Here is a 27,788-nt window from a genome sequence, read left to right on the forward strand (position 1 = left end):
CCCACCCCCTTGGTGATGCTGTATGCAGGGATCATGTACAGTATCCTGCTTTTTCTCTGGCACCTCAGAAGTAGCAGTTGGGGCTTTGCCTTTTTGTATCTTGTTCATAATTTGCCCCAACTGCATATTTGTGCAGTTATTTTTAGTCCCTTATAGTTTCTTTGTATTCTTTTGCTCTGGGAGACATTTGTCCAGATACACACACTCCAGTAAAGGGTCCCAGGACTCAAGTCCCAGCCTGTCTCAAATCATGCCTCAGTATAGCTGTTATAAAAACAAATAAATTTAATCTTTAAAAAGTCAGATATAATATTTTGGGTCCTGTACCATTATTCATACAAAAAAGATCTAGCCATTTTTAAATGTATATACACAATTTGAACAAATCTAGGTTACCTGAGTTATAATGAATTGAGTGTGTAGTGATTTTTAACCAGAGTCTTAAGAGTAATACACTTATATAGATTTGTGTATGTGTGTTTGTGAATCTGTGCTGATTCTGGGTGGTTTTTTTTTTTTTTTTTTTTTTTTGAGAATTGGTGACTGTGGATTGAATGTTAAAGATGTTAAATTGGCTTTTAAGCAGATTTTACAATACATCAGTACCACCTTAGTTTGAGTATTTTTTCCTTGTGAGAGATGCAGAAAGATCAATGTCTCAGGTGCCCCAGATCATAATAAATATTTTTAGTAATACTTTCCTTTACCTTTGTACGCTTTTATTAATGAGCTTTAAAAAAAAATCAGACTATTAATGGCTTTCTGACAATGTCATCCTGGCTGTGGTTGAGACCAATGTGAACTCTAATTTTTAAAGGTTAATTCTATAGGTAGAACACAGATTTGCTAGAAGACATAAGGACTTGGATAAAAGATCGAATTAGGATATGTGATATAAGAGGATTTTTAAAAGAATTGCTATTTGATGCTTGGAGTGTGGTCAGTCAGATGCCTTTATAATATTGCTAAAACATAAACAGGTGAAAATATTCATATCCTTTAATACAGTAATTTCAATTCTTGGAATTTAAATAATCAAAATAGGAGCATCTATATGTGAAGATATTTATGTCATTTTTATATATCATAGTAGAAATTAAAAGAAACCTTGATGGAACAGATAAAATACGTTATTTACTGGATACTACCATTAAAAATAATGCAGCAATTTGAGACTATCCTTATGTATTGTGTTAGATAAAAATGAACCAATGCAAAGCGTTCGTTCATTTTGTGAAACTTCATTACTTAAAATTTGAGGACTTTTCTATAGTATGCAAAAATCAGAGTATAAAATTGCCCGCCACTATAATCAAAACAGCAAGAGTGATTATGTTGGGGGTAAGGTGATAAATACTGTGTGTTTTCCATATCTTATTTTATATATTTTTTAAATTATCAGTTGTTTTTAAAAGAACACACGCCTTTTAATTAAGTGTACAAATTTAGCTACACTAAAGTAATATAGACTACTAGTGGCTGAAGCTCTGGGGTTTCATTAGTACAGTAATGACTTAATTAACAAATCCTCTATGAACAAAACCTCTTTCCCCAAGACTGGCCTTGGTGCAGCAGGCATGGGGGAAGGATCAATTTTCTCTGAGTTAGATTGGTGGCAGCAGGGACTAATGAGGCAGGGCCTTGAAAGTGGCTCTCTCTCAGATCTAACTCCTCAGGGGTTGGCTAGAGCTGATGCTAAGGGCACTGCTGTACTCTTGGGACCTACACAGCCTGGTTACCCAGGTGTTAAGAAAACAATTTCTGTGCCAAGACCATATGTGGCTTTTAAGAGACTCGGCAGGACTCTTGATTTAGGCGGAGCATTCCTAGTGTGGAACGAGTAGGCTAGAAAATAGCAAAGAGGGAATCCCATGTACTAGGAAGCTTCTGCCTGTCTTCTGTGTGCTCAGTGTACTGCTTTTTTGATTCCCTGGGCTTCACTTTATTCAACTATAAAATGAAAGGGCTGACTAGAAAATCTCTACTGTATCTTTCAGTTCTAATGGTCTTTATGTCCAGAGTGTTCTAATGGTCTGTGTGTCTAGATCAGGAGTTAGCAACCTTTCTGCAAAGGGGCAAATAGTAAATATTTTCAGCTTTGCAGGACATACGATCTCAGTCGTAGCTGTTCAACTCTGCCTCTAGTATGAAAGCAGCCATATGTAAGAATACGTAACCAAATAGATCTGGCTGTGTTCCAGTAAAACTTTATTTACAAAAATAAGTAGCTAGCTAGATTTGGCCCATAAGCCATAGTTGGACAACCTCTGGTCTAGATATTAATGTAATGGAGGTATTAAAAGAATTCTTAGGGGGATATGATATAAATCTTATTTCAGAGGGACCATTCTCTCAGACTTTTTACTTTTAAAGGTTAGTCAAACATAAAATGATATTTCAGGGAATTCCCTGGTGGCCTAGTGGTTAGGATTCCGGGCTTTCACTGTAGTGGACTGGGTTCAGTCCCTGGTTGGGAACTGAGATCCTGTAAGCCTCACAGTGTTGCCAAAAAATACATTAATTAAATAAAATAAACTGATATTTCAAAGTCAGGGTTTAGCAGCATGGAGAGAAGGATAAAAATACCCTGTCACCAAACTATTATAGTAAATTCTCTGCAATAGAGGAATCCTGTCATTCCCGATTAAGGAAGAAATGGTGTCTGCAACACTTGTGATTAGATTCTTTCAAGTCTCCAAAACTGTGAGCCTAGTAGGAGAGAAGTTCAATGGCCTGTTAATTTTGTTTCTTATAAAATAGGCTAAATCATGCCTTTCATGGTAGTGTGGGCTTCAGACCATGTGTGTGTGTGTGTGTGTGTGCATGTGTGCGTGTGTGCATGTGTGTGTTTCCAGAAAAGGGCAACTGCCATGCTAGGCAGACTTCAGGTCTCCATCTGTCTTGGATTGGGCTTATATCTTGGTCTTAAGTTACCAGGATTCTAATATGGAGATCAGACTGTCATCACTTTGGAGACCTTTGTTAGTTCTCCCACTTCAGGCCTCATCCAGTGTCCTTTGTCTAGAACATTTATAGCAAACTTTACTTTTGTTTGCTATAACAACAAAGCAATCATAGTTTGGGTTAATTAATTCAGGCCTATTATTACATAAAGGAATCAGCACAGTGACACTTTACCTGCCTAGGGAAGTCTAAAACATTCTTGTTAGCCAGCTTGCTTTCATCTGAGCACTTCTTGGGATCTTTTACTTTCTAAGCTTTAGAGCATTAACTCCTTACTAGCCTATCCCACTAAACAGAGCAGAACTGACATATTCTTTCAGTTACAGCTTGTCCAGAGTGAGCAGTTCTACCATCCCAGCATGGGGACAACTATAGCCCTTACTTTAATGCAGCAGTTTTCAAAGTGTGGACTAATTGGAGGTCTCCAAGACTCTCCAAAGCGTCTCTTCCATGAAATCAAAACTATTTCACAATAATACTAAGACATTGTTTGCCTTTATGACTCAATTTCAGTGAAGTTTTCCAGAGCATGCATAATATGTAACATAGCAACAGATTGATTACTAAAGCAGATATGAAAATCCTGCTGTCTTTTATTAAACCAGACATTAACGAGATTAGCAAAAATACAAATGCCACTTTTTTCAATAATATTTTTGTTTTGAATATATTATTATTTTTATAAAAATGTTAAAATGTAATAGCTTTATTAGTAAATTTTTTCGGCTCTCTTTTTAAATTTCTAATACAGTAAATATTGATAAATATAACTCACATAAAGAAAGGCAATTTGGGGTCCTGAATCTTTAAAAGTATTTCAGGGGTCCTAGAAGCAAAAAGTGTGAGAACTCCTACCCTAATGTAATACCCTTAGTTGCAATGCTCTCATCTCATGGTTACTGATAACACCCTCAGCATATTCCCATACGTAAAATATCCACTGAAATTCCCCCATTCAGAGAACAGATGTTAACAATTTAGTGCTTATCCTTCCAGACATCTTTCTACTGAGTGCTTGCATGCCCACAGTATATAATTTTACATATATAGGATTATACTATACTTTCCAGACTTTTTCTCATGAGACAGTTCAGTTTAAATAATCTCCCTGTTAGCTCTCTGAATTCTTATAAAATCCTAATGTCTTAAAAAGGGCATAAGGATCATCTTATCTCATTCCCAGCTCAATTCAAGAATCCTCTCTAAAATATTCACTGCCTAGCAGGTTATTCATTTTGGTTTTATAAACCCTAAATTGTTAGAAAGTTTTCCCTTCTGTTGAACAGATATTTACCTTCTTATAACTTCTCTTCATTGGTCCTAATTTCACTTTCAGGAACTATGTAGAATCCTTCTTATCCATCTTCACTATGTCTCTTTCTGGATGCTTTCTTCTGACCTGTCTTCCAGTTCACTAATTCTTTTCTAAGCTGCATCTAATTCTCTATTAAACATATTCATTGAATTCTTATTTTCAGTTTCCATTTAAACTTATCAAATTCTTAATTTCAATTTCTATTTTTCATCATTTATAGTCCTCTACTAAAATTCTCAGCTTAGTTTTTAACTCACGATCAGTAAGTATAGTTATTTCAGAGTTGCTCTTTGATAAGTTCAATATTTGGAACCACTTTGGGGTACTTTCTGTTGTATGATTTCTGCTGGTTTTAATTTCTTGCTTGCCTCCATATATTACAATTTTTTATTGTGTGTTAGACATTGTATTTGGAAAATTCTTTGTAGAAATAATTTGAGGCATAGGATGATTCATGTTTTCTTTTGGCAGGCACAGGAACACTAGCATACTAGAATCATCTTGATCTAAGTTCAGGAACTTAGAACGATTGGAAGCTAAGCCACAGTTCATTGCCTAGGCTTATCTACCCACTGTATATCCTTAAGCCTAGCTGCCGTCCTTTGGGTTCCAAACTTAAGATGAAGAGGTTTTACCAGAGCCATCTCTCTTGACAGGCTCTAGATTCCAAATTTTGTCCTCCCAGCAATATCAAAGATCAGACTCACCTCCCTGGTCTCTCTCATCCCTTATGTCCTACCCTGGTAATTCTTCATTCTTTTGTTAGGCCAGCACTACTTCAAGCACATTTTTTAAAGATACATTTTGTCTAGACGTTCTAATTGTTCTTGATGAGATGGTTGGTACGAATTACTTAGTCTACTGTTATCAAAACCCCTAGAACCTACTTAAATTCATATTAATATTTCTCTATCTTTCTGGGTTGCTTAGGAAGCTGTTAGGGAGCAGGCATAACCCTGAAAGGACATCCTCATAGACACATTTTACCATCTGTACCACATTTATCCAGGAGCTCTTTAAGAGCACATATTGAATGTTTAGTCTGATACTGCATTTCGGTTCAGACAAACTGGAGGTATTATCAAATTCAAATAAGCAGTTATTCTAAAGCCTTCATCTCATAATTTTGAATTCTGTTAAGATTAGTGATTGCAGTGCTACCCTTTTTCTATATTACCTGGGTTTATTACCCAGGTTAGGCTAAGGCAGTAGCCTAACAAATAACCCTCAAAGTCTTAATGACATTCAGTAATAGATATTTTTTTCTCTTGCATTCTTTTTCTTCACTGTAGGTGAGGCCCTACTCCATGTTTTCTTCTTTCTAGGACCAACACTGAAGGGCAGCCCTAATCAGGAGCATGCTAGTTGTATTAGAGGGGTAAAGACTTGATGAAAGAACTACATAGTAGTTCTTATATCTCTTGTATCACTTCCTCTCACATATCATTAGCTGAAGCAAGTCATGTGGCCAAACCTGATAATAATCAGGTAGGAAGTACAGTCCTTATTAACAGAATATAGTTCTCCCAAGGGAATGAGCCCAGTAAAGAGGAGCAGTGAATACAGTGTGCCTGTGTCCCCATTTTCCTTCACAGGTTTATATTCTAGTCTTCTTGAAATAAAACTACTGGTCTCATTATAATTTAGGATTTAAACCACTAAAAATAAAAAAGTCAAAACAAACTATTGCTTAAACCTTGAATTAAGGTAAAGAATTGGGTTTGTTTTAAAAAATCTCTCAAATTGCCCTTCTTTAAAACATTAATTCCGTGTATGCACAGTTTCTTTCATCTGGTGTTTCTCTAAATTCCTTTATCCCATCTCTTATCCCACTAGTGATAAAGGAATTTGCTCTTTGGGGAGTTAAATCTTTAATATTGACCTCTAGGTATTACTCGCAGCCCAATTGTTTTCTGTTTTGTATTACACCTTCATTAGCACTAAATTTTTTATACTAGCTTTTCTAAGATTTTTATTTTAACATTTTTTTTAAAACCTTAAATTACATTCTTCCCATTTATTTGCACTTCTTCTGTCTTCTAATTGTTTCATTGTCCACCCACCAAAGATACATTTACTACCTCTTATTTTTTCATTCATCATATATGCTCATAAATTCTAAATTCAGAGATTCTCAGTTCTCCCTTACAGTTATGGTGTTTTTCTAGTTGTTCTCCTATTACTGTTCAAAATGTTTTTGGAATGTATTGGGATTTTCTTCATTGTGAGGTTCTTTAGCATGTTCTTTTATTTTCACGCATCAGAGCAATTCCTACTATACTTGTATGGGATCTCATATAATTTTTTTAATGAGCAAAGTACAGTATTGAGCAACATTAAATATTCTATTATTCCTTATTCTAAAACATAATATTTATTTAATAGTGAGATGAAAATACAGGTTTTATGAAATATAATTCCTGTGTCAAAAAGCTGTAAGTGCTACCACTGTTTTGTGATCCCCTGAATGATGTCTGCTCTCTTTGTACTAAGTCTAATAGTAATTGATCCCAAATAAAATCATGAAATTCCCTTTTGTTAGCTTTAGAAATGCACTGATGAGTACCTTGTTTGATGGGATAAAAGCTTAAATAACTGATGCCCCCACCTGAGTGGTTAATTCCAAAATATTATTTGTCTGACGCATTGTTGTCAGTGACAACTGAACAAGAACTTTTAGGAGCAGTTGGCTGTCCAATAATCACAAATTTCAAGGCTATGCAAATGGCGCCCGTTCAGCCCAGCTCTTTTCTCTATTATCATATCAATTGAGTCAGTTCATAGTAGACAAAGCAAGGTTATGGGAACCACCTAGAGCATCATGCACCATTTAACATCAATGCCGCATACAAGAACATCTGCAACTTCAATCTTATTAACAGAGGATAGAATGGAAGGCAGTAAACAGCTTTCTTCACCATTTAATTGCAAAATAGTATTTCCTAATGTTTGCATTGTTTATCAACAGGAACTTCATCAATAATTGTATAATTATGGTTGCCTAGATTACATAGGCAACCCTCATGCATCTTGTCATTTATTACAGAGAGGTCTGAATTTAATCTGAATTTGAACACACGATTCAAGACTAATAATATAAGTCCTTTGAAATGTGAGTTGCATAATACAGATATTTTGTGCAGTAGGAGAATGGCAGTTTATGATTCCTCAGTCACTTTGGGTTTTAAGTTAACACAGAGAAAAGACTGAAAGGCAGTGAAAAATGAGGGGAAGCCACTAGTTAGATTCAAACATAGCTCCATTGAACATGAAAGTAGGTTATGTGCTTTAGAATTAATCACGAGTAATTAGATGTTTGCTTTAGGCCAAAATTGGGCTGAATTAAAACAGAATTGTTATGCTGGGGTCTTCCCCTCAGTTTCTGTGCTTAAAGGGAGAAAATGGCAGAAAACGACAAGTATACTGAAAAAAAACTATGGTGGCCAAAGTTAGAAATTGTAAATGCAGAGGAAAGGCTTGATGTATCTGTTCAGTCTTTGCCTTTATTGCTCTTTGAAGCCAGATAACATCACTACTCCTAACCAGCAAAATGTTAGTGTTTGCAGCAAGCGGCCAAGTGCGTTCTTCGGCTCTGTGGAAGCAGAGAGTTTCTTTTGACACACAGTGCAAAATAGCCAAGAAAAATGAGAGGAAATAATATAAGTTCAGTAACAGTTATTGGTGTGGTCATTGGGAGTTGTCTCATAATAAAACAGGAGCAGGAAAATGTAAAAAATAAGGGATGCATTTAAAGTAGATGAGGCAAGGGGCTGTTCTGAAAAGTTTGTGTCTTTTAAACATGAAAATCTCATATTTTTACTTAAGTTTATTTTGTATTTAAGGAAAACCTGAGTCCTGTTCATGAAATTGTGTTTGAAACATTTCAATATTTAGAATATTTTATCCCCCTGATTAGTCTGTATTTATACCTTTAATAATTCTCCATTCATTTCCTAGCAGCAATTTTTTCCTCCCTTCTCAGATTTTTTTTTTTAAGATCACATAAGGAAGAAAAAAAATCTACTATAGTAAGGTATCCACAGATTAGAGGAAGATATAGTGTTTCTGTCCCCTTTTTTGCTGGTTCTAAGTGTAGTGAACATAGCAGAAGCTTTCTTAACATGATAATTGATCTATCATTGCCTCCATCTGAAGGATACCAAGAACTGGTTTGTTGGAGGTAATTGTTTGACCTGTAATTACTTAACATTATGCCTAACTTTTAAAAAAGTAATTACAGGGTTTCCCTGGTGGCGCAGTGGTTGAGAGTCCGCCTGCCGATGCAGGGGACGCGGGTTCGTGCCCCGGTCCGGGAGGATCCCACGTGACGCGGAGCGGCTGGGCCCGTGAGCCATGGCCGCTGAGCCTGCGCGTCCGGAGCCTGTGCTCCGCAACGGGAGAGGCCACAACAGTGAGAGGCCCGCGTACCGCGAAAAAAAAAAAAAAAAAGTAATTATAGCCTCTACTGTAAACTTGAAAAAGTTCTAGCTCTGCAGAATGAGAGTGGATATTTTGTATACATACATGCATATATATATGTGCCTCTCACTTAAATACCTCAGGGAAAACATTTTTCTAGGCTGGGGTTTTGCATAAATGGGCAGTACCAATTCTGACACATGCTCACCTTTCCTTTAAAGACCTTATAGGCAAACATTATTCAGGAGCCTTTTCTAGGAGCTGTTTATCAAAACTGCTATGATAGTAACTTTGTCCTAATGAGTCCCAGTCTCTGTTTAGGGAGTAATCGATAAACTGCGAATTAATGTTCCATAATTCACATTACAATGCACATGTAGTTATTTGAGATGAGGCAAACCCTATGCATTTAATTTACAACTATAATTAAGTAAACTCATTTGATACTAATTAGGTGAGCCTAAAAGGATCATAGGTTTGTATATTTAATTATCAAAGTACAATCAGCAACCAGTTTCTGAAAAGCTTTCCTAGCTTGAGCTCAACATTGATCTTTGCCCACCCACACTACAATTTTATCTTCTTGGACCTTCAGTAAATTAAAATGCATGGTGAATCGTGGAGAATCTACTTGGTGAGTTAGCTTTTTTGGTAATTAGATTTGTAATTCACCATCTGAAAAAACGGCTTAAATATAAAGAAGTTTTATGTCTGATAAAGCAGTTCATCAGAAATGAGGGAGAAATTAAGACATTTCCCGTTAAACAAAAGCTAAAGGAGTTCATTACTGGTAGACCTGCCCTATAAGAAATCCTTCAGGCTGAAAAGGATGCTGGACAGTAACTCAAAGCCATATAAAGAAATAACGCCAGTAAAGGTAACTACATAGGTAAATGTAATAGCCAGTGTTCTTGTATTTTTTATTTCTAACTCCTCTTTTATTTCATACATGATTTAAAAGACAAATACATTAAACAATAATTATAAATATATGTTAATGGACACACCTGCATAAAGATATAATTTATAACAACATAAAGGGGTAAAGGAGCAATATAGAAGCAGAGGTTTTGTATGTTGTTGAAGCCAATTTGGTTTCAATTCAAATTGGATTGTTATATATTTATAATGTTAACTGTAATTCCCGTGGTACCCACTAAGAAAATATTTATGGAATACAGAAGTTTTCTCTGTTTTGTTAAAATAGTATATAAAAATGAGTTTTTCAGAAAATATATCTGTTTTCTAGCTTAGAAGTCTTTTAAATTCTACTGTCAATCACCAAGTATTTACTGCATACCTAATATAATGGGCTTTCTGCTAGGTTTCAATAATTATCTCCATTTCTTCCCACTAAATGTGTAAACATATAATCAAGAAAGAAGCATTATATGATGTCTCCAGTGACTTCCTAGTCTTGGAATATGCTAGATAAAATGTTATTTCCTAGCTGCATTTATGCTGTAAAGAATGTGAAAGCTTGTGCCCATGACTTTCCCTAAAGGTGTAAAAGATGTTTCTATCTCCAACCTTTAAAACCAAGGTACCTGGGGCTTCCCTGGTGGCGCAGTGGTTGAGAGTCCGCCTGCCGATGCAGGGGACATGGGTTCGTGCCCCGGTCCAGGAGGATCCCACGTGCCGTGGAGCAGCTGGGCCCATAAGCCATGGCCGCTGAGCCTGCGCGTCCGGAGCCCGTGCTTCGCAACAGGAGAGGCCACAGCAGTGAGAGGCCTGCGTACCGCAAAAAAAAAAAAAAAAAAAACCAAGGTACCTGAATGTAAGGAGTAGAAGGCACCTGTATGATCCAGTGTATGTTCCCTTCACTCTTAAAGTATTTAGGGTATTGCCATTACTATCAGAAATTGTGAACCTTACCTGCAGACACTCAAATTCTAAGCTTTCAGAATGTGCTAACCAGAACGTGAGCGTTTTTCCCTTTCCTTATCAGCAGCCACTATAGTAAAATAGAAAGTAATTGCTGATGCTTATGTTGCTCACATAGAACATTTACTTACATGATCTAAAATAAGATATTAAAATAGATGAGCAAATTGATATCTGGCCTGTGAGGCCGTCGTTGCTTCTTTTATTTCTTTGGGGATACGAGTGCAATTTGTCAGTACATTAAAACAGAGACTTTTTTTTTCTTAATAGCAAGGCCCAAGTTTCTTCTGTCCAGATGTAACCAATGTCAAGAGTTCACACGCTATACAATTAATGACACTAGCCTTGCTGCACTGACATCTATGCCTGACCAGTTTATATCTTGTCTCTGGGTCATCTGAGGAAGTATAAATAGTATTGTAGACTATGAACAGGCCAAGTGTAGCAGGTACCATTTACATGGACTAGAGTATAAATAGTATCCTCTGAAGCTGTACAATGTGGTGTTCTTTTTTTTTTTTTTTTTTTTTTTCGGTACGCAGGCCTCTCACTGTTGTGGCCTCTCCCGTTGCGGGGCACAGGCTCCGGACGCGCAGGCTCAGCGGCCATGGCTCACAGGCCCAGCCACTCCACGGCACATGGGATCCTCCCAGACCGGGGCACAAACCCGCGTCCCCTGCATCGGCAGGCAGACTCTCAACCACTGCACCACCAGGGAAGCCCTGTGGTATTCTTAAATTGAATTATCTCCCATCTTCTTCCAGTCTCAGAAACAAAGATACTGATTTTTATATCATTTGAAGAACTATTTGCTAGTTCAACATAACTAGTAAAGTATAAAGATTTGACACCTAATGGCTGCTGTTCTATCCCCTCATGGTAACAATAATTTGGTGGATTCAGAAGAGTAGTAGACATTTAGAATGATACTTTGGAGAGGGGAATGGAAGCACCAACTAGGGATTATTAGTAGGACCAGTTCTGAGAGGAATTAACAGTAATTGGCACAGTATTGGATGACAAACACCAGCCCATTTGGAAACAGGATCTTCATCATTTTTTTAATAGGGTTGTGCCATTCTTCTTAATCTACTGATAGGTATGAGTGTGATCCTTAAACTATTCCTGCAACTTTTCAAAAATCTGATGCTGCAAATTCTGTTCATAAAGAACAGTGAGGGGCTTCCCTGGTGGTGCAGTGGTTGAGAGTCTGCCTGCCGATGCAGAAGACACGGGTTCGTGCCCCGGTCCGGGAAGATCCCGCATGCCACGGAGCGGCTGGGCCCGTGAGCCATGGCCGCTGATCCTGCGCATCTGGAGCCTGTGCTCTGCAACGGGAGAGGCCACAACAGTGAGAGGCCCGCGTACCGCAAAAAAAAAAAAAAAAAAAAAGAACAGTGAGGAGTACAACCAAGCTTTAAAAGCAATGTAAAATATTATAATTGAGAGGTTTTTTTAAACAGGTAATTAACCATACATTTACATCTTTTAATCTACTTTTAAGTGCAAGGGAGATTGGCAAATGACTCAGTAAAGAAAAGCATCCTGTTTAAATTGGATAAAATGGTTGTTTACTAGTGTTTATCACTGTACTCCAAGTAGTCAACTGATCTGTAATCCAGTTTAGTTTACTGGATAATAAATAGTACTCATAACTTTTATCAGTGTTTGTCAGGGGTCCCTCTGAAATGACTCCATACTTTGGGGAACTTTAATCTTATTGTATAGTATAGACTGTTTAAAAATTTATTTTCTTTCCTCATAAACCTATGACATTACCTTGAGGCATTATCATCCCTGCGAACCAGATTTCACTAAACATCAGTGATAATTCAGCAATGCTTTCTTGTTCTAAGACTTCTTCTAATCCATAATGAGAAAAAAGGAGCCATTGGTCCTTTCGTATCTGATGCAGCTTTTCATTTGTAAACTAAATAACATTTGCCATTGCCACCATCAACAATTCAAACAGAAATCTTACCAATAGAGAGCCCATGATTAGAAGTAGTGGCATCAATAGCTTCATCTTTAATAATAGAGAACAACTTTGTACATGCATATCCATTTTTTAAATCTTTACTGTTGGGACTTCCCTGGCAGCGCAGTGGATAAGAATCTGCCTGCCAGTTCAGGGGACACGGGTTTGAGCCCTGGTCCAGGAAGCGCCCACTCTGCTGTGGAGTAACTAAGCCCGTTTGCCACAACTACTGAGCCTGCACTCTAGTGCCTGCAAGCCACAACTACTGAGCCCGCATGCTGCAACTACTGAGCCCGCATGCTGCAACTACTGAGCCCGCATGCTGCAACTACTGAAGCTTGTGCACCTAGAGCCCGTGCTCCACAAGAGAAGCCACCTCAATGAGAAGCCTGCGCACTGCAAGAACGAGTAGCCCCCACTCGCCACAATTAGAGAAAGCCCGCACGCAACAACGAAGACTCAACGTAGCCAAAAATAAATAAATAAAATTAATTAATTAAAAAAAAAAAAACGGGCTTCCCTGGTGGCATAGTGGTTAAGAATCTGCCTGCCAATGCGGGGGACACAGGTTCGAGCCCTGGTCCAAGAAGATCCCACATGCCGCGGAGCACCTAAGCCCGTGTGCCACAACTACTGAGCCTATGCTCTAGAGCCTGCAAGCCACAACTACTGAGCCTGCATGGCCACAAATACTGAAGCCCGCGCACCTAGAGCCTATGCTCCACAACAAGAGAAGCCACTACAATGAGAAGCCCACACACTGCAACAAAGAGTAGCCCCTGCTCACCGCAACTAGAGAAAGCCCACGCACAGCAACAAAGACCCAACACAACCAAAAATAAATTAATTAATTAATTAATTTTTTTAACAAAAACATGCCTTCAGAAGGAGCAATTTTAAGTAAGACCTGGTCGCCTATACCCAGAAGTCTTATTTTAAGATTAATAATATTCTTGTCCATTTATTCATTAAACGCTTACTACGTGCCAACCTTTGTCCTAAGTGCTTTACATGTATTAACTGACTTAATGTTTGCAAAAACTCTATGAGGTAATTACAGTTTTTGCCCCCATCTTACACATGACAAATTGAGGCATAGAGAGTTTAACTTGGTTATGAGCTAGTAAATGGGAATTTACTAGTAATCGGGAATATGAACCCAAGAGTCTTGTTCATATTCTTAATCACAATGTTATACTGCCTCTGTTCTTTATGGAGTATTTATTTACTTAATTTAGTCAAATTTAGTTATCAGTGCAGGGCTTAAAAGGGGAATTTAAATGTCAGTAAACTGTTACATACTGTTCAATCAAAATCTGTTTTTTTCCATTATCACCTTTTTTTCTGGAAAAATGGTAGCAACATTGCTCAAATGGCAGCTTTGGAATTATAGTTTACTTCTCTCTCATTCTTTTTGTCCCAAAGTCCTACTTTGCTTTGGGACCCTGGGTAGTTGACAGACAGCCTCCATGAGCTTCAATGTCTTCATTTATAAAATCAGGTCAATAACACCTAACTCATGTGATTGCAGTGAGAATACATGAGATAAAGTATATAGAGCACTTGGTGCAGTACCTGGCTCATAGTAAGTATTTGAATATCGCTTTTTGCTCAGAAACTGCAGTTGCATCCCATTTGCCTCATGTATCAAGTCCAAACATTTGTCGGGCTTTCAAAACCTCCCTAGAGATGGCTGGACCCCACCCATCTTGTGTTATTTCTGGCCTTACCTGACATATAAACATCCTTCTTTCTCTATGCCTCCTGGGATATGTATACCTTTCTTTTCCTCTCCTTTTCACTATCCACATCAAAACCCAGCTTTAAGTTCAGTCTTCTCCATGAAACCATCACCAGTTAGTTAAACTCACATTGTTCCTTTCCTCCTTTGAGCTCCTGTTGCAGCTATACATATTACATTGTATAATATTTCACAAATTCTTCCACATATGCTAGATTTCTCTTTCCATCTAGATTCTTAAGCTCCTTGAGAAGACAGACCATGTCTTAATAATTCTCCTTTGTCTGCTACCAAAGGATCTAGCAGAAAATGAAGAGCTCATAGTGAGTGTTCAGCAAGTACTTATTGCCTGATTGAAGATAATAAGCTCCTGGGCTTCCCTAGTGGCGCAGTGGTTAAGAATCCGCCTGCCAATGCAGGGGACACGGGTTTGAGCCCTGGTCCGGGAAGATCCCACATGCCACGGAGCAACTAAGCCTGTGTGCCACAACTACTGAGCCTGCACTCTAGAGCCCGCGAGCCACAACTACTGAGCCCGTGTGCTGCAACTACTGAAGCCCGCACTCCTAGAGCTCTGCAACAAGAGAAGCCACCACAATGAGAAGCCTGCACCCGCAACAAAGAGTAGCCCCCGCTCACTGCAACTAGAGAAAGCCTGCGTGCAGCAGCAAAGACCCAACGCAGCCAAAAATAAAATAAATAAATTTAAAAAAAAAGAAGATAATAAGCTCCTAAAAACACCTTATAGAATTGTATAGGGCTTTATATTTGACAGGGTGCTTTTATTAATGTTTATGCTTAATCCATATAATAGTCACTGAAAATAGCTAAAGCAAGAATTATCGTCATTTTCTGTGCAGTAAAACAGAGTTTAAGTTACACTGTGACTTGCATAAGGTCTCTTGGTAAGTAGCATCTTAGACTCCGTTCCCAACTCCCACCATTCAGTCCATTCTCTATAAGGCTGCCAGAACAATCTCTTTTGAAAATGGGATTGTGTCACTCCTCTCTTTAAAACCTTCCAGTGGTTTCCCTTTTTATTACATAGAATGAAATTCTACCAGCTCTTCCCCCCCCACCCCACCCCCGCCACACACACACACACAAATTTGATCTCCACATACTCACTGTACTCTAGTTACAGTGGCCTTCTTAACTTTGAACAGTCCTAGCTCATCAAGTTTGTTGCTAGCCCAGGTCCTCTGCACTTGAATATTCCACCCCTGGACCTTCACATGGCTGGCTCCTTCTTGCTATTGAAGTCTCAATTCAAACATCACCTCCTCAGTGAGGAAGTAACACCCATCTAAATTAACCCTCCTCCCCAGTCATACTTTATCATCTGTTTTATTTCCTTCATGGCATTTATTGTTATCTCAAATTATCTTCTTCATTTTTGTGTTATATATTATCTATCCTCACTAGAATGTAGATCCTGTGAGAGCAGGGTTTTTGTTTGTCCTATTCACATCTGTATTCTCCTTCTCTGACAGAGGTCCTGACACATGATAAGCTCTTAATAAGTATTTGTTGAATAAAGTAGCTGAACAAAAACCAGACTCAAACCGTGGGTCTTTTGAGTCCTAATCCAGTTTACTTGCTATCATTCCATTTATTCTGCATTTCATGAAAGCACTTACACTTTTGGAACTACAATAAGAACTGATGTTCAGAATATGACATTAACATGTGCTGTAGGATTCTCTGTTATCAAAGAAAATTTTCATTAAGTTCAATAAACTAAACTAATTAAAGCAAGGATGTCATGGTATGTTATTAGTACATGTAGAAAGATTTCCAACTAAAAAGACTTTCTGCTTTTTCTTTAGTTAACCAGAAAATTAAATTAACCCAGAGCTCTTCGTTTCCCCCAAAAGTCCTTGTTAATTAGGATTGTTCTATAAATCTCTATTATTAGCAGAATTTGTCATCTGTTTCATTATCCTGTTTATTAGAGCAGTCTGAGCAGGGTATCTTTGCTCATATCCTGATATGTGTATCCAATGAAAAGAAAAAGCATTTCCTGGATTCTCTTTTTTTTCCCTATTCTGTGACACAGGCATATTTCATGCTGTTTGCATAACAACTTAATTTCCTTGTGTCAGTTCCCAGTATAAAGTAGGAATGATATTCTTAACTTGGCTATTAAGTAAAATAATTAAATTTAGAGTCTACTTAAAATAAAAGCATTAGTGCTTTGAAACATTGTGATAACAGAAGATTGAAAACAACCTAAAAGTTCATCAATAAAGGACTACTTAAGTAAATTATAGTATATCCATACAGTGGACTATTACGCAGTCATTAAAAATAATGACATTCTCTGTTTACCAATATAAAAAGATCTCCAAATGAAAAAAACATGGTCCAGAACAGCGTGCATATAGTATGATACTTTTTTTTGTTGTTTAAAATAAAAAGGAGAAAAATAAGAATGTTTTGCTTATATGTGCATAGAGAAATTGTGAAAGGATATACAGAGAAGCAATAACAGTGATAACCAGATTGAAAAATAGTGAGGCTAGAAACTGAATGAATGGGAGAGATAAAAGGAGAAGGGTGGTTGTACCATATATTTTCACATATTTATATTTGGGGACTATAGTTATGCATTACCTGTAGTAAAAATTAAAAGGTTAAATTTTTTTAAAAAACAAGCACAACTAAAAGCAGTATGTGGTTCTGGATTGCATCCTGTACTGGATGAAAAAAATTGCTATAAAAGACATTAGGACAGGGCTTCCCTGGTGGCACAGTGGTTGAGAATCTGCCTGCCAATGCAGGGGACACGGGTTCGAGCCCTGGTTTGGGAAGATCCCACATGCCGCGGAGTAACTAAGCCCGTGCACCACAGCTACTGAGCCTGCGCGTCTGGAGCCTGTGCTCTGCAACAAGAGAAGGCCGCGACAGTGAGAGGCCCGCGCGCCGCGATGAAGAGTGGCCCCCGCTTGCCGCAACAAGGGAAAGCCCTCGCACAGAAACGAAGACCCAACACAGCCAAAAATAAATAAATAAATTTATTTTTTTAAAAAAAGACATTAGGACAATTAACAAAATTGGAATATGGAGTAAAGATTAGATGAAATAACAATATTAAGTTTTTAAATTTATCAACTATACGATGGTTACCTAAAAGAATATGTTTGTTCTTAGGAAATACACCAAATTAAATAAATTATTAAGGAGTAAAGGACATGATATATGCAACTTACGCTCAAATGCCTTGAAAGAATAAATAAATATGTATGTATATACAGGAGGACTGATAAATTATGGCAAAATGAAAAACTGGTAAGTCTGGATAAACGTTATATGGGAGTTCTCTGTATTTTTCTTTAAACTTTTCTGCTTGTTTAAAATTATCCCCCCCAAAAAAGGTTAATAAAAAACAAGCAGAGCTTCCCTGGTAGCTCAGTGGTTAAGAATCCGCCTGCCAATGCGGGGGATACGGGTTCAAGCCCTGGTCCAGGAAGATCCCTCATGCTGCGGAGCAACTAAGCCCGTGCGCCACAACTACTGAGCCTGCGCTCTAGAGCCTGCGAGCCACAGCTCCTGAGCCCACATGCCTAGAGCCCGTGCTCCGCAACAAGAGAAGCCACTTCAATGAGAAGCTTGTGCACCGCAATGAAGAGTAGCCCCCGCTCGCTGCAACTAGAGAAAGCCCACACACAGCAACGAAGACCCAATGCAGCCAAAAATAAATTAATTTTTTTTAAAAAAGCAAACAAAAACATTAATACCCTGGAAATACCTCATTATAAGAAATCAAGGCGCAGGAGCCAGTTTTCAGAATCTTAGGAGTTCTGTTTTTGTTTTGTTTTTTTAGCGATACTCGGGCTTCTCACTGTTGTGGCCTCTCCCGTTGCGGAGTACAGGCTCCGGACGCGCAGGCTCAGCAGCCATGGCTCACGGGCCCAGCCACTCTGCGGCATGTGGGATCTTCCCAGACCGGGGCACAAACCCGTGTCCCCTGCATCGGCAGGCGGACTCTCAACCACTGCGCCACCAGGGAAGCCCAGGAGTTTGGGTTTTTAAACAGTCTTACTTGTAACTTTCTGGTGAAGTTTTTGCCATCAGTTTCCTGTTTTTTTCCATGGCTGGTAATGCTCATCAGAGGCAGTGGTAGAGGTGGTGACTACAGTCTACCTTGAGGCTGAAAAACACTTGCCTATCTGCTTCTTGTCCTGCTTTGTATCTTCTTCAGTTATATCTTCACTACAATTTAGAGGTGACATCAGTAAGACAGTGACAGCACATGGCACTTTAATATACCTTGAACAAAATTTCCTAAGGATATTAATTATCTTGAGGCTGTGTGTGTATACAGTACTAAAATATATAGTTAATTTGGTAGCGGTAAATCTACCAGAACATTTAGTCTAATTGTTTGGCATTGAATGAGTGGATTTTTTATTATTATTTTTCAGTTAGATATTGTGGCATTTGTATGAACTAACCATCTCTACTATAAATGACTTAACATTATAGTTGATTCTAGCCAGACTGGCCTCTTAAGAGACTGGGTAGTAAGGCTTATGTCACAGTAGAGTGAAGAGTAAATTACCTGTTTGTATAAACTGTCCAGAGACTGTTTGATTTTTATTATTTTATACTTTAAGTACATTAAATTTCATTATTCTGAGTGAAGATGCCATGAGGGTCTTATCCAATAAATGACACTAAGCAAATCTGTTATCAGCTGAATTGTTAGTGTTTGTTTCCTGTCTGCTTGGGGAAGCTCATGATTTTGTGCTGTTGTAGAAGTCTGGAAAATAGGAATAATAATTATTCCCAATCCTTTTCCTTCTCACTTTATAAAGAATTTGGGAAGAGACAATGGCACTTACTTATTTTAAGGTCTTGAGTAGAAGTACTTGATCAGAACTAAGTGTCATTTTTCTATAACTAAGGCAAAAAGCTTTTTTTTTTTTTTTTGCGGTACGCGGGCCTCTCACTGTTGTGGCCTCTCCCGTTGCGGAGCACAGGCTCCGGACATACAGGCTCAGCGGCCATGGCTCACGGGCCCAGCCGCTCTGCGGCATGTGGGATCCTCCCGGACCTGGGCACGAACCCGCGTGCCCTGCATCGGCAGGCAGACCCTCAACCACTGCGCCACCAGGGAAGCCCCAAAAAGCTATTTTTGCTACTTGTTCCCATAGCTACTCCAGTCCCATTTCACACCTAAGAAAACAAGATCCCAGTAACAGTGACGTGAGTGTCTTGGGCCTCATTGGCAGAATAATGCCCATGCCTATAAGTGTGTCTCAAGGTTTACTTAGGTACTTTGTATGTTCATACAATAAATTGCCTAGAAGGCTGTCATGCTGGTGAATACCATTTACTTAGTTTGTGGGAGTTTTTTTAATAACTCTGTAAACCAGCTTAGATCATTGTATTTCAAAATAAGAATGTACCAAAAATATAATTGAACTTGAATATTATTGAACGTTGTTTAATCCCTTTTCAATGATTTGGAACACCATTCAAGATCTTGCAAATTTTCAGCGTTATTATTTTGAAAGGAGTTCTCATAATATAGCTCTCTAGATGCAGAAGATAATAGAGCCTGGACTGTGTACCAATTTATGACAGCTCTTTTTACATTCTTAATATTCTTATATACTTATTTGAATTAATAAGTACAAAAAGTGGAAAATATTTCTACTTTATGTTTCAGGAAATTGAATTTCATATGACACCTAAGGGTAAAGGATTTCAAGGATCTACACATATATCCAGAAAAAAGTGTAGTAAAGCTGCATTCATTTAGAATTTTTGCTAATTTAGACAAAAAGTCATGATTCTTAAGAACAAAATTCAGATAAACTCTTCCATTGTGAATTAGGTTTTATTCATAAATAAAGATTTATCCAGTCAAAAGTCAGTAACTTTTTTAAGCAAAGAACTCAAGGAATTATATCTAATTGCAGCTTACTTATCATTTATATGTGATTATTTTAATCGGTAATCCAGGAATTAATTCTTATATTACCTAAAATGTTTTATAGACGTGTTATATTATTACATAATATAACCTTATTATGAATGGTAATGGTGTCATTAACTTAGCTCATTTTACTTGTTTAGTGCCTGTTTGTTCTTAGTTTATAGTTGTTAATTCCCTTTATAGTATGACTTGTACTTGGAAGTAATAAAATCAGATTTCTTTATAAATATTTATGGTACATACCTTTCTCTAAACCAGACTGTAGCCCTTTCCTTTCCTAATTATTTCTAATAAAGTCTGCTTATATCTTTTTTTTTTTTTTGGCCTGCGTAGCAGTCTGTACTGCATACTCCCTAGAAAATTTAATCCTGGATATTTATGCCTTAACTTCCAATTAATCAAAATCTTGTCAACTTCATGTAGGTCTGGTGTTACAAAGTGTGGAAAGGTAGTACTTAAACAGTTTAAACAGGTACTTCTAATATGGAATCTTCTTAGCATCTACAGTCAAAAGACATCACTAAGTGAATGAGTCCTCTTCTTGAATATCAATCTTTCCAGGAGGATCTTTTTTTCATTATCATCACTTTGTTTATCTCTTGTTGAAAGTATCCATTAGTAGCAGGTAGCAAAAGGCAAACAGAACATGCTTTTTGAGAGTCTTAGATTCTTTATTAAGACCTTAAAGTTTCCAAGATTTCCTTTTCTCTCCTTCTTGATCTTAGATGAGATTGAAATTTATAGCTCTTTGGCCACATTTGTCCCCATAAAGGATGCAAATTTGTAGTTTCAGAAGTTCCAGACACCAATGAAGAGCACTATTCAGTCTTTTACAAATGTCCTCTAGGCCAGATTTCATCACAGGTACAGTAGTCTCCCTTACCTGCAGGGGATATGTTCCAAAACCCCCATTGGGTTCCTGACACTGTGGATAGTACCAGACCCTATATATACTATGTTGTTTTTCTTCTGTACATACATACCTATGATAAAGTTTAATTTATAAATTAGGCATAGTAAGAGATTAACAACAATGAATAATAATAAAAATATAACAATTATAATAATATACTGTAATAAAAATTATGTGATGGGAATTGCCTGGCAGTCCAGTAGTTAGGACTCCACACTTCCACTGCAGAGGACCAGGTTCCCATCCCTGGCTGGGGAAATAAGAACCTGCATACCACGCAGCATGGCCAAAAAAAAAAAAAAAATTGTGTGAATGTGGTCTCTCTCTCTCAAATTATCTTATTGTACTGTACTCACCCTTCTTATGATGACAGGATATGATACAATGCCTGTGTGATGAAATGAGGTGAGGTGAATGACACAGATATTGTGATGTGTCATTAGGCTAACATTGACCTTCTGATGATAACATCAGAAGGAGAATCATCAAACCATGATGATGTCGATGGTTGGATATCAGCAGCAGATGATGTCCGTGGTTGGGCATCCTCAATAGCTGAAGGGTTTTCGTTTGTGTTTGTTTATTTGTTTCACTGAAACCTTTTGGAAGAACATTGTAATTGGAAGTTGTCTCTTTTTAAGTCATCAATGTTTTGCTACAGAGGTTGAATCTTTCAGTGATTATAAGGGTGACTTTAATGCTGCATTTCATCCAAGGATCTTATTCCCTAATTTTGTCCTTTAAAGTCTATGCAATTTGAAACACTTCAGCAAATTTTGGTAATGTCCGAGTTGCTGGTTCTGCTCCACTTTCTTCTTCATCATCTTTCTCTTCCTCTGTAAGTGACTCAACAAGTTCTTCCACTTTCTCATTTGTTGACATTTCTCCATGGTCTTTGATGTGTTCTGCTTCTTCATCAAGCATGTTGGCAAATCCTTCTTACTGTGTGAATGATTTTCCTAACTTCTCCACTGATCCCCAGGAAGCCTTTAAAATCATTCGTGACTGCAGGCCTTTACAATTTCTGATTTTAATTCATCCACTGCAGCTTTGATGAATGTTATTGTGTCAGTAATAGTGAATGATTCCTAGCACTGCATTGTGTCCAGATTAGAGCCTACATCAATTGCTGATCAAATGTGATCAAATACAGGGTGGGTGTATGTGACCTGGACAAACTGAATGATGCCCTTGTAAAAGGGGTGAAGCAGTGAAGTTGTATTTGGAGATAAAATTCCAACCTCAACATTTTCACGTTTATAACAATTCAGGATGACCAGGTACATTATCTGTTATTAATAGGACTTCAAATTCCACCCTTTCTTCTTCCAAATATTTTTTCACTTCTGGGATGAAGCATTGGTGGAAGCATCCCATAAATGAGATAACCGTCACCCATGCTTTCTCATAATTTTTGGTTTTGTTTTTGAGAGCACATGGGTTCTTCACCCTGAACACTACGCACACCACGCCTGGCTTTATCATATGCCCCGCAGTGTTGCCACATAGTACCAACGTTCATCTGTCCTTCCATGTTTTATGCCCTGGTGCCTCCTTTGCACTTTTATGAGTATAGCTTCTATTGGACATCTTCTTCCAGAAGAGCCAGTTTCATCACCACTGAAGACTTGCTTTGGATGGTATGCTATCTCCTTAATCAACTCCTTCAGCACTGCTGGAAATGTGGCAGTAGCTTCTTCATCGGCAGACACAGCCTCTCCAATAATTTTTATATTTTTCCGTCCAAATCTTTTACTGAATCTGTGTAACCATCCTTTACTTGCAGTAAATGGCTCAGCTGTCACTTGTTTCAGGGGATCCCTGGCTGAAGTGTTCCTATAGGCTCAGTGTTTTCTGGCGCAGCATGTTGCCGTCAATAGGAATAAATTTTCTGTTCATGTCCTCCAAAACTTAATGCCTTTTCCATCTTAATTAAGCACTTGTCACATACTCTGGCCATAACTTTTGCAGTTTGAGGTGCGACATCAAATCTAACACAAATTTCTTTTCCTTCTTCACAGTTTCACAGATAGAAGCTTCATTCTTACTGTAGATCTTAGCAACCTCAACATATAATATTTTTTTCTTTCCTCATTAAGTCAGGAACTTTCACCTTTTCACTTAAAGGAAGCACTTTATGGCTTCTCTTTGGCATATCCAAATCTCCAGCATCACTACTCTTGTGCTTTGAGACCATTAGTAAGTAAAATAAAGGTTACTTGAACACAAGCACTGCAGTACAGTGACAGTCAATCTGATAACCGAGGTGGCTACTTGAGTGACTTACAGGCGGCATACGTAGGGATGATTCATATCCAGGGCAGGATGGATTGGGACGGTATTCAGAATGGTGTGGAACTTAAAACTTATGAATTGTTTATTTCTGGAATTTTCCACATAATATTTTCAGACTTTAGCTGACCGCGGGTAACTGAAACCGCAAAAAGCAAAACTGGATAACGGAGACTACTGTAATGCCATTCCACTGTCATGTGCCAAGTTTAAAGTAGTGTATTAGGTTACTCTGTAGTCAAAAGAACCAAGAACCAAGTCCAGACTGCTGTAAGACAAGAGCTCATTGCACTGTCCATTTTGTTCTGCCCATGCATTCAGTGGTAGCTTTCCCTTTTGTTATTTGATAGTTTGGAGGAAATAGTGACTCTGTTGTAAAAAGTAACCAGATTAGGTTATCCATAATAAGCCAACTAATATCAGTAATCCTTGACATTGGCATCAAGTATTATTCAGAATAGTAGTTATATTTTTATTGTGCCATTGTGATTTTCTATAGAGAAACACTCAAGACTCATTATTTGTATTTTTTAAATTTACAGCTCTTTAACTATATCCAAGATTTCATTGCCAGGAATGTAGCCAGGCTTGATGCTTTATTAGAGATCCATGATCTAGTACTTAATATTTCCTTTAGCTCATAGTTTCTGTTCAAGTATTTTTACTGTCCAAAAAGGTACTGCTACCATTTACAGTTGTTCCTCAAAAATGTGAACTACCTGAGTATAACTCTAACAAAACACATACAACATCTGTATGCTGAAAATACCAAAAAGCATTGCTTACAGATAGCTTTTCACCTTGTTTCCCAAGTGCTCATGTACAGAATATGGGCCTCATGTTCTGTCTCTCTCTTTGGCTGATGTAGGAGCTTCAAGCTTTCCTGGGTGAGTTTGTATATTGAGTGTTTACAAAGAGAAGTCAGTCTGCCTTTCTTTGGCTCTAATTGCAGAAAGTGAAGTCACTGCTTTTGCTGTCTTGGATCAAGACCAGAAAGAAATTGTTGATACCAATGGAGCTGGAGATGCATTTGTTGGAGGTACGGACTCATTTATTTCATACTTACTTACAAGTTAAACATTTCCTTTAACCCTGTCTCTGCCACATAGCCAAGATTTATGAATATAGTAACTTTTAATTTCTGCTTTTAAATAATTAATTCCTGATGTTTTTTCCATATGCTACTATCATTGTGTTATGAGGGTATATTACTACAGGAAAATATGTATTTTGGGCTTAAAGATAATTTACTGTTACGCTACATCCCAGCCATTTTCACAAGATTAATTGTGTCTGTCAGAATATTGCATAAACAAGCTGTATCAAGACAGTACATAGTATATTCATAGCCCTTCAGGCTTAAATATTAACAAATTGCTGTTCTTTAAAACACATCGTGAATATTAATAGTACACTAATAGCTAAGGATGATGTCTTTGGATTATATCCTTTAGTTAAAACATCTGTTTCTAACACAATAGTTGGATGTTTATTGTACCAGGAAGGGTTAAATTTTTGTCTCATTAAGGTTCAATAAGAACTGACACAGTTTATAAAAACTAAATCATTTTTGGAGTGAGTAGTCAAAAATAAGATCAAGACAATTGGAAGAGTTTTGGCTTGATAACTTAGATTGATCTAAAATCGGATTCAAAAGTTCTTTTCATGTGTCTGAACTCCTTCTAGCTAAGTGTAGTTAAGCTAGGTTAAGATCTCTAGAAAGCTTTAGACTCCTGAGTGATAGCCCAGAAGAGTCCCTCCTGATCTTTATTTCTCATAACATCAAGCAAGACAAGGAAAAAAAGGCAAATGGAGCTGACCCTTGTCTTCCTTTCCTTGGAAGATAAGTTGAATTATGGGAAACTTATTTAAGATTGTATAATGGTTTGAACTTAGTGTTATTTAAAATATTTATATTCTTTTATTTTAATGTTCACTAGCATATATATTTCATGTTTCCTTCTTTGAAACTTTTCATGCCTGGTCTTAAATGAGCTGTTTACCATTAGACTGGTAGCATGCCCCATGCCATCTTTTTTGGAAAGAGTACATACAACAAATAATGTTCTACTTTACCATTACGGATGTATCTTTTATTCCTTTGCTCTGAAAGACTTCATCACTGATTATTTTGCAGCTGTTTTTCCTATTCCATACTGCTTCAGAGCTGTAAACCCATGTAGCCTAAAAATACCTTATTCAGAATTGGGCCAAATTCTGTAATACATTAAGGAGACACTATTGATTTCCTGGTTAGAAATTGGTTAAACTAGGAATCTTAGTACAGAAACTTTTAAATTTATAACTTGCGTGTGTATTAGTTAAGCACTTTAAAATACTTAAAACAGTAAGTATTCTCTTTCTTTGCTATTTAGTTGGGTACATCCTGAGGCTGTCATAGATAGGATGGTGACCTAATTAGGCACTGCTCCTGGGCCTAAGGCCTGGGGCTTCCTGGCCTTGCAACAGCAGATTCCTTTATAGACCCCTAACTACCTATAATGCTTCCACTACGAGGTAGGAATATAGAGACTTTTTGAGGAAGAGAGAAGTCATTCTTAGGATACTAAAATAGGAACAGCTAGCTAGCCATTTGTATTACAGTTAGAGTGATAAATGAACTATATCATCAAAGCCCTTGGGCTCTTTGTTACAGGATTTCCCGCCTCTTTCTTATCTCACTCTACTTACCCAGTCTCATTTATATACTTATTCTTGGGGTACAGTGAGGTAAGTAAAAAGGAAAGAGTGTGGAACAGGGATCTGCGAACCTTTTTTCCTAAAGGGCCAGGCAGTGAATACGTTAGGCTTTGCAAGCCGTATACTGCATATTCTTCTTGTTGTTTTCTTGCTTGCTTTTTGTTTTGTTTTTGGTTTTTTGCAGTACTCTAAAAATGTAAAAACCCTTCTTTGCTCTCCAGCTGTACAAAAACAGAGCATGGGCTGGATTTGGCTCTCAGGCTATGGTTTGCCAACCCCTTTTGTAATACGTTGGCAGCCTCCTCACTTTATTCACTTTCATCATACCCTGGATTTCACTACGCACTGTTGAAATCAGTATAGAGAAAGTGGAAGTCAAGCTGAAACTAGGCAGAACTTTACTGGTAAAACCTCAATTAAGTAGCCATTTTTCTCATTTTAACCCTACTCTCTTCGGTTCCCAGGATATTCAGATCCTGAAAGACTGAGTCATGCAATGAGATGAATACTCTAATGTCATTTTAACAAGGGATACTTATGCTGGTATGTTCAGCACATTCTGTCTGTGTACATCAAGCTATATAGTAATAGCATAGATAACATTTATGCAGCACCTACTAGCCAATTGATATCTTAGACACTTTACATGTATTAACTCGTTTAATGTTCATCAAAGCTCCTTGAAGTAGGTTATTTTTAACCCCATTTTACTGATGAGAAAACTGAGACACAGAGGGGTTCGATAACTTTCCCAAATTCTCGTGGCTAGAAAGTAGCAGAGCCAGGATTCAGACCCAGGCAGTCTGAACTGTACTGCTTCTCTAAACTTTTAGGGAAATTTCATCATTAGGACTCAGAACCACAGATCCGCCTTACTAACAAAAGCTGGTTTTGCCAGAGAGAATCTTCCTATTGACTGAATGGATGACTTCATTTATTGAACAGGAGGTTTCGTTACACGATAGGATTCTTAGGACTCTGGGGTAAGATTGTTGCAGAAAAGAAAGTGAAAGGGAAGAGAATCGAAGGACTTAATCCCCGGTGAGTTTGAACCAGGAGCTTTTTGCTAAGCAGTAGAATTGATTGCACTACAGAGATACAGAAAGCCAGATCATAAACTCGCTTGGTCAGCATGGAATCTGAATACAGGGAGTTATATGAATCAACTGTTTAATCACCAGGCTGATACATCCATCTTACAATAGAGATGTTCTGGTTAGTTGGAAATACTCAAAAATCCATTGGCTAAAATCCCCTACTCCCATCTCTACACCAGGGGAAGGCTTTCTAGTAGGATTGGAAATACTCTATCTTTTGAAGCATACTCCTCTACCTTGATCATGAATGGAGAGGCAATGGCAACTTTTGCATTTACTATGTAGTTTCTTTTTCTTTGCTTTATTGCCTGATTAACATATCTCCTTTCTGATTGACACATTTTATCTTTAGATGGTTAATATATTCCTCCTATTACTTTCAAGTTTTGCTGGCTTACAAGCATTTCTTTCTTTTGTGACTTTGCTTAACTATATTCCAGTCCCAATTTCAAGTTCTTAGATAAACCATGACTTCACCTACCGTGTGCTGATATTACATATCCCAATACCAGAGTGCCATGCATTCTTATTAGCCACA

At 37.7% G+C, this 27,788-nt stretch overlaps 1 protein-coding gene across 3 annotated transcripts in view; it reads left to right on the forward strand.

Moving 5' to 3' along the window:
* The window catches only part of ADK (adenosine kinase), a gene marked incomplete at both ends in the record, with an annotated part of 516,283 nt that overhangs the window by 464,529 nt on the left and 23,966 nt on the right, over positions 1–27,788 (forward strand). For all 3 annotated transcript variants that reach the window (XM_079719313.1, XM_079719311.1, XM_079719312.1), the window contains one exon: positions 24,406–24,492. In XM_079719313.1, the coding sequence (XP_079575439.1) occupies positions 24,406–24,492 (87 nt within the window). The remainder of the gene's footprint in view (positions 1–24,405; positions 24,493–27,788) is intronic.

This window comes from Hyperoodon ampullatus (assembly GCF_949752795.1).
Source record: "Hyperoodon ampullatus genome assembly, chromosome: 1".
In the NCBI taxonomy this organism is placed as follows: domain Eukaryota; kingdom Metazoa; phylum Chordata; class Mammalia; order Artiodactyla; family Ziphiidae; genus Hyperoodon; species Hyperoodon ampullatus.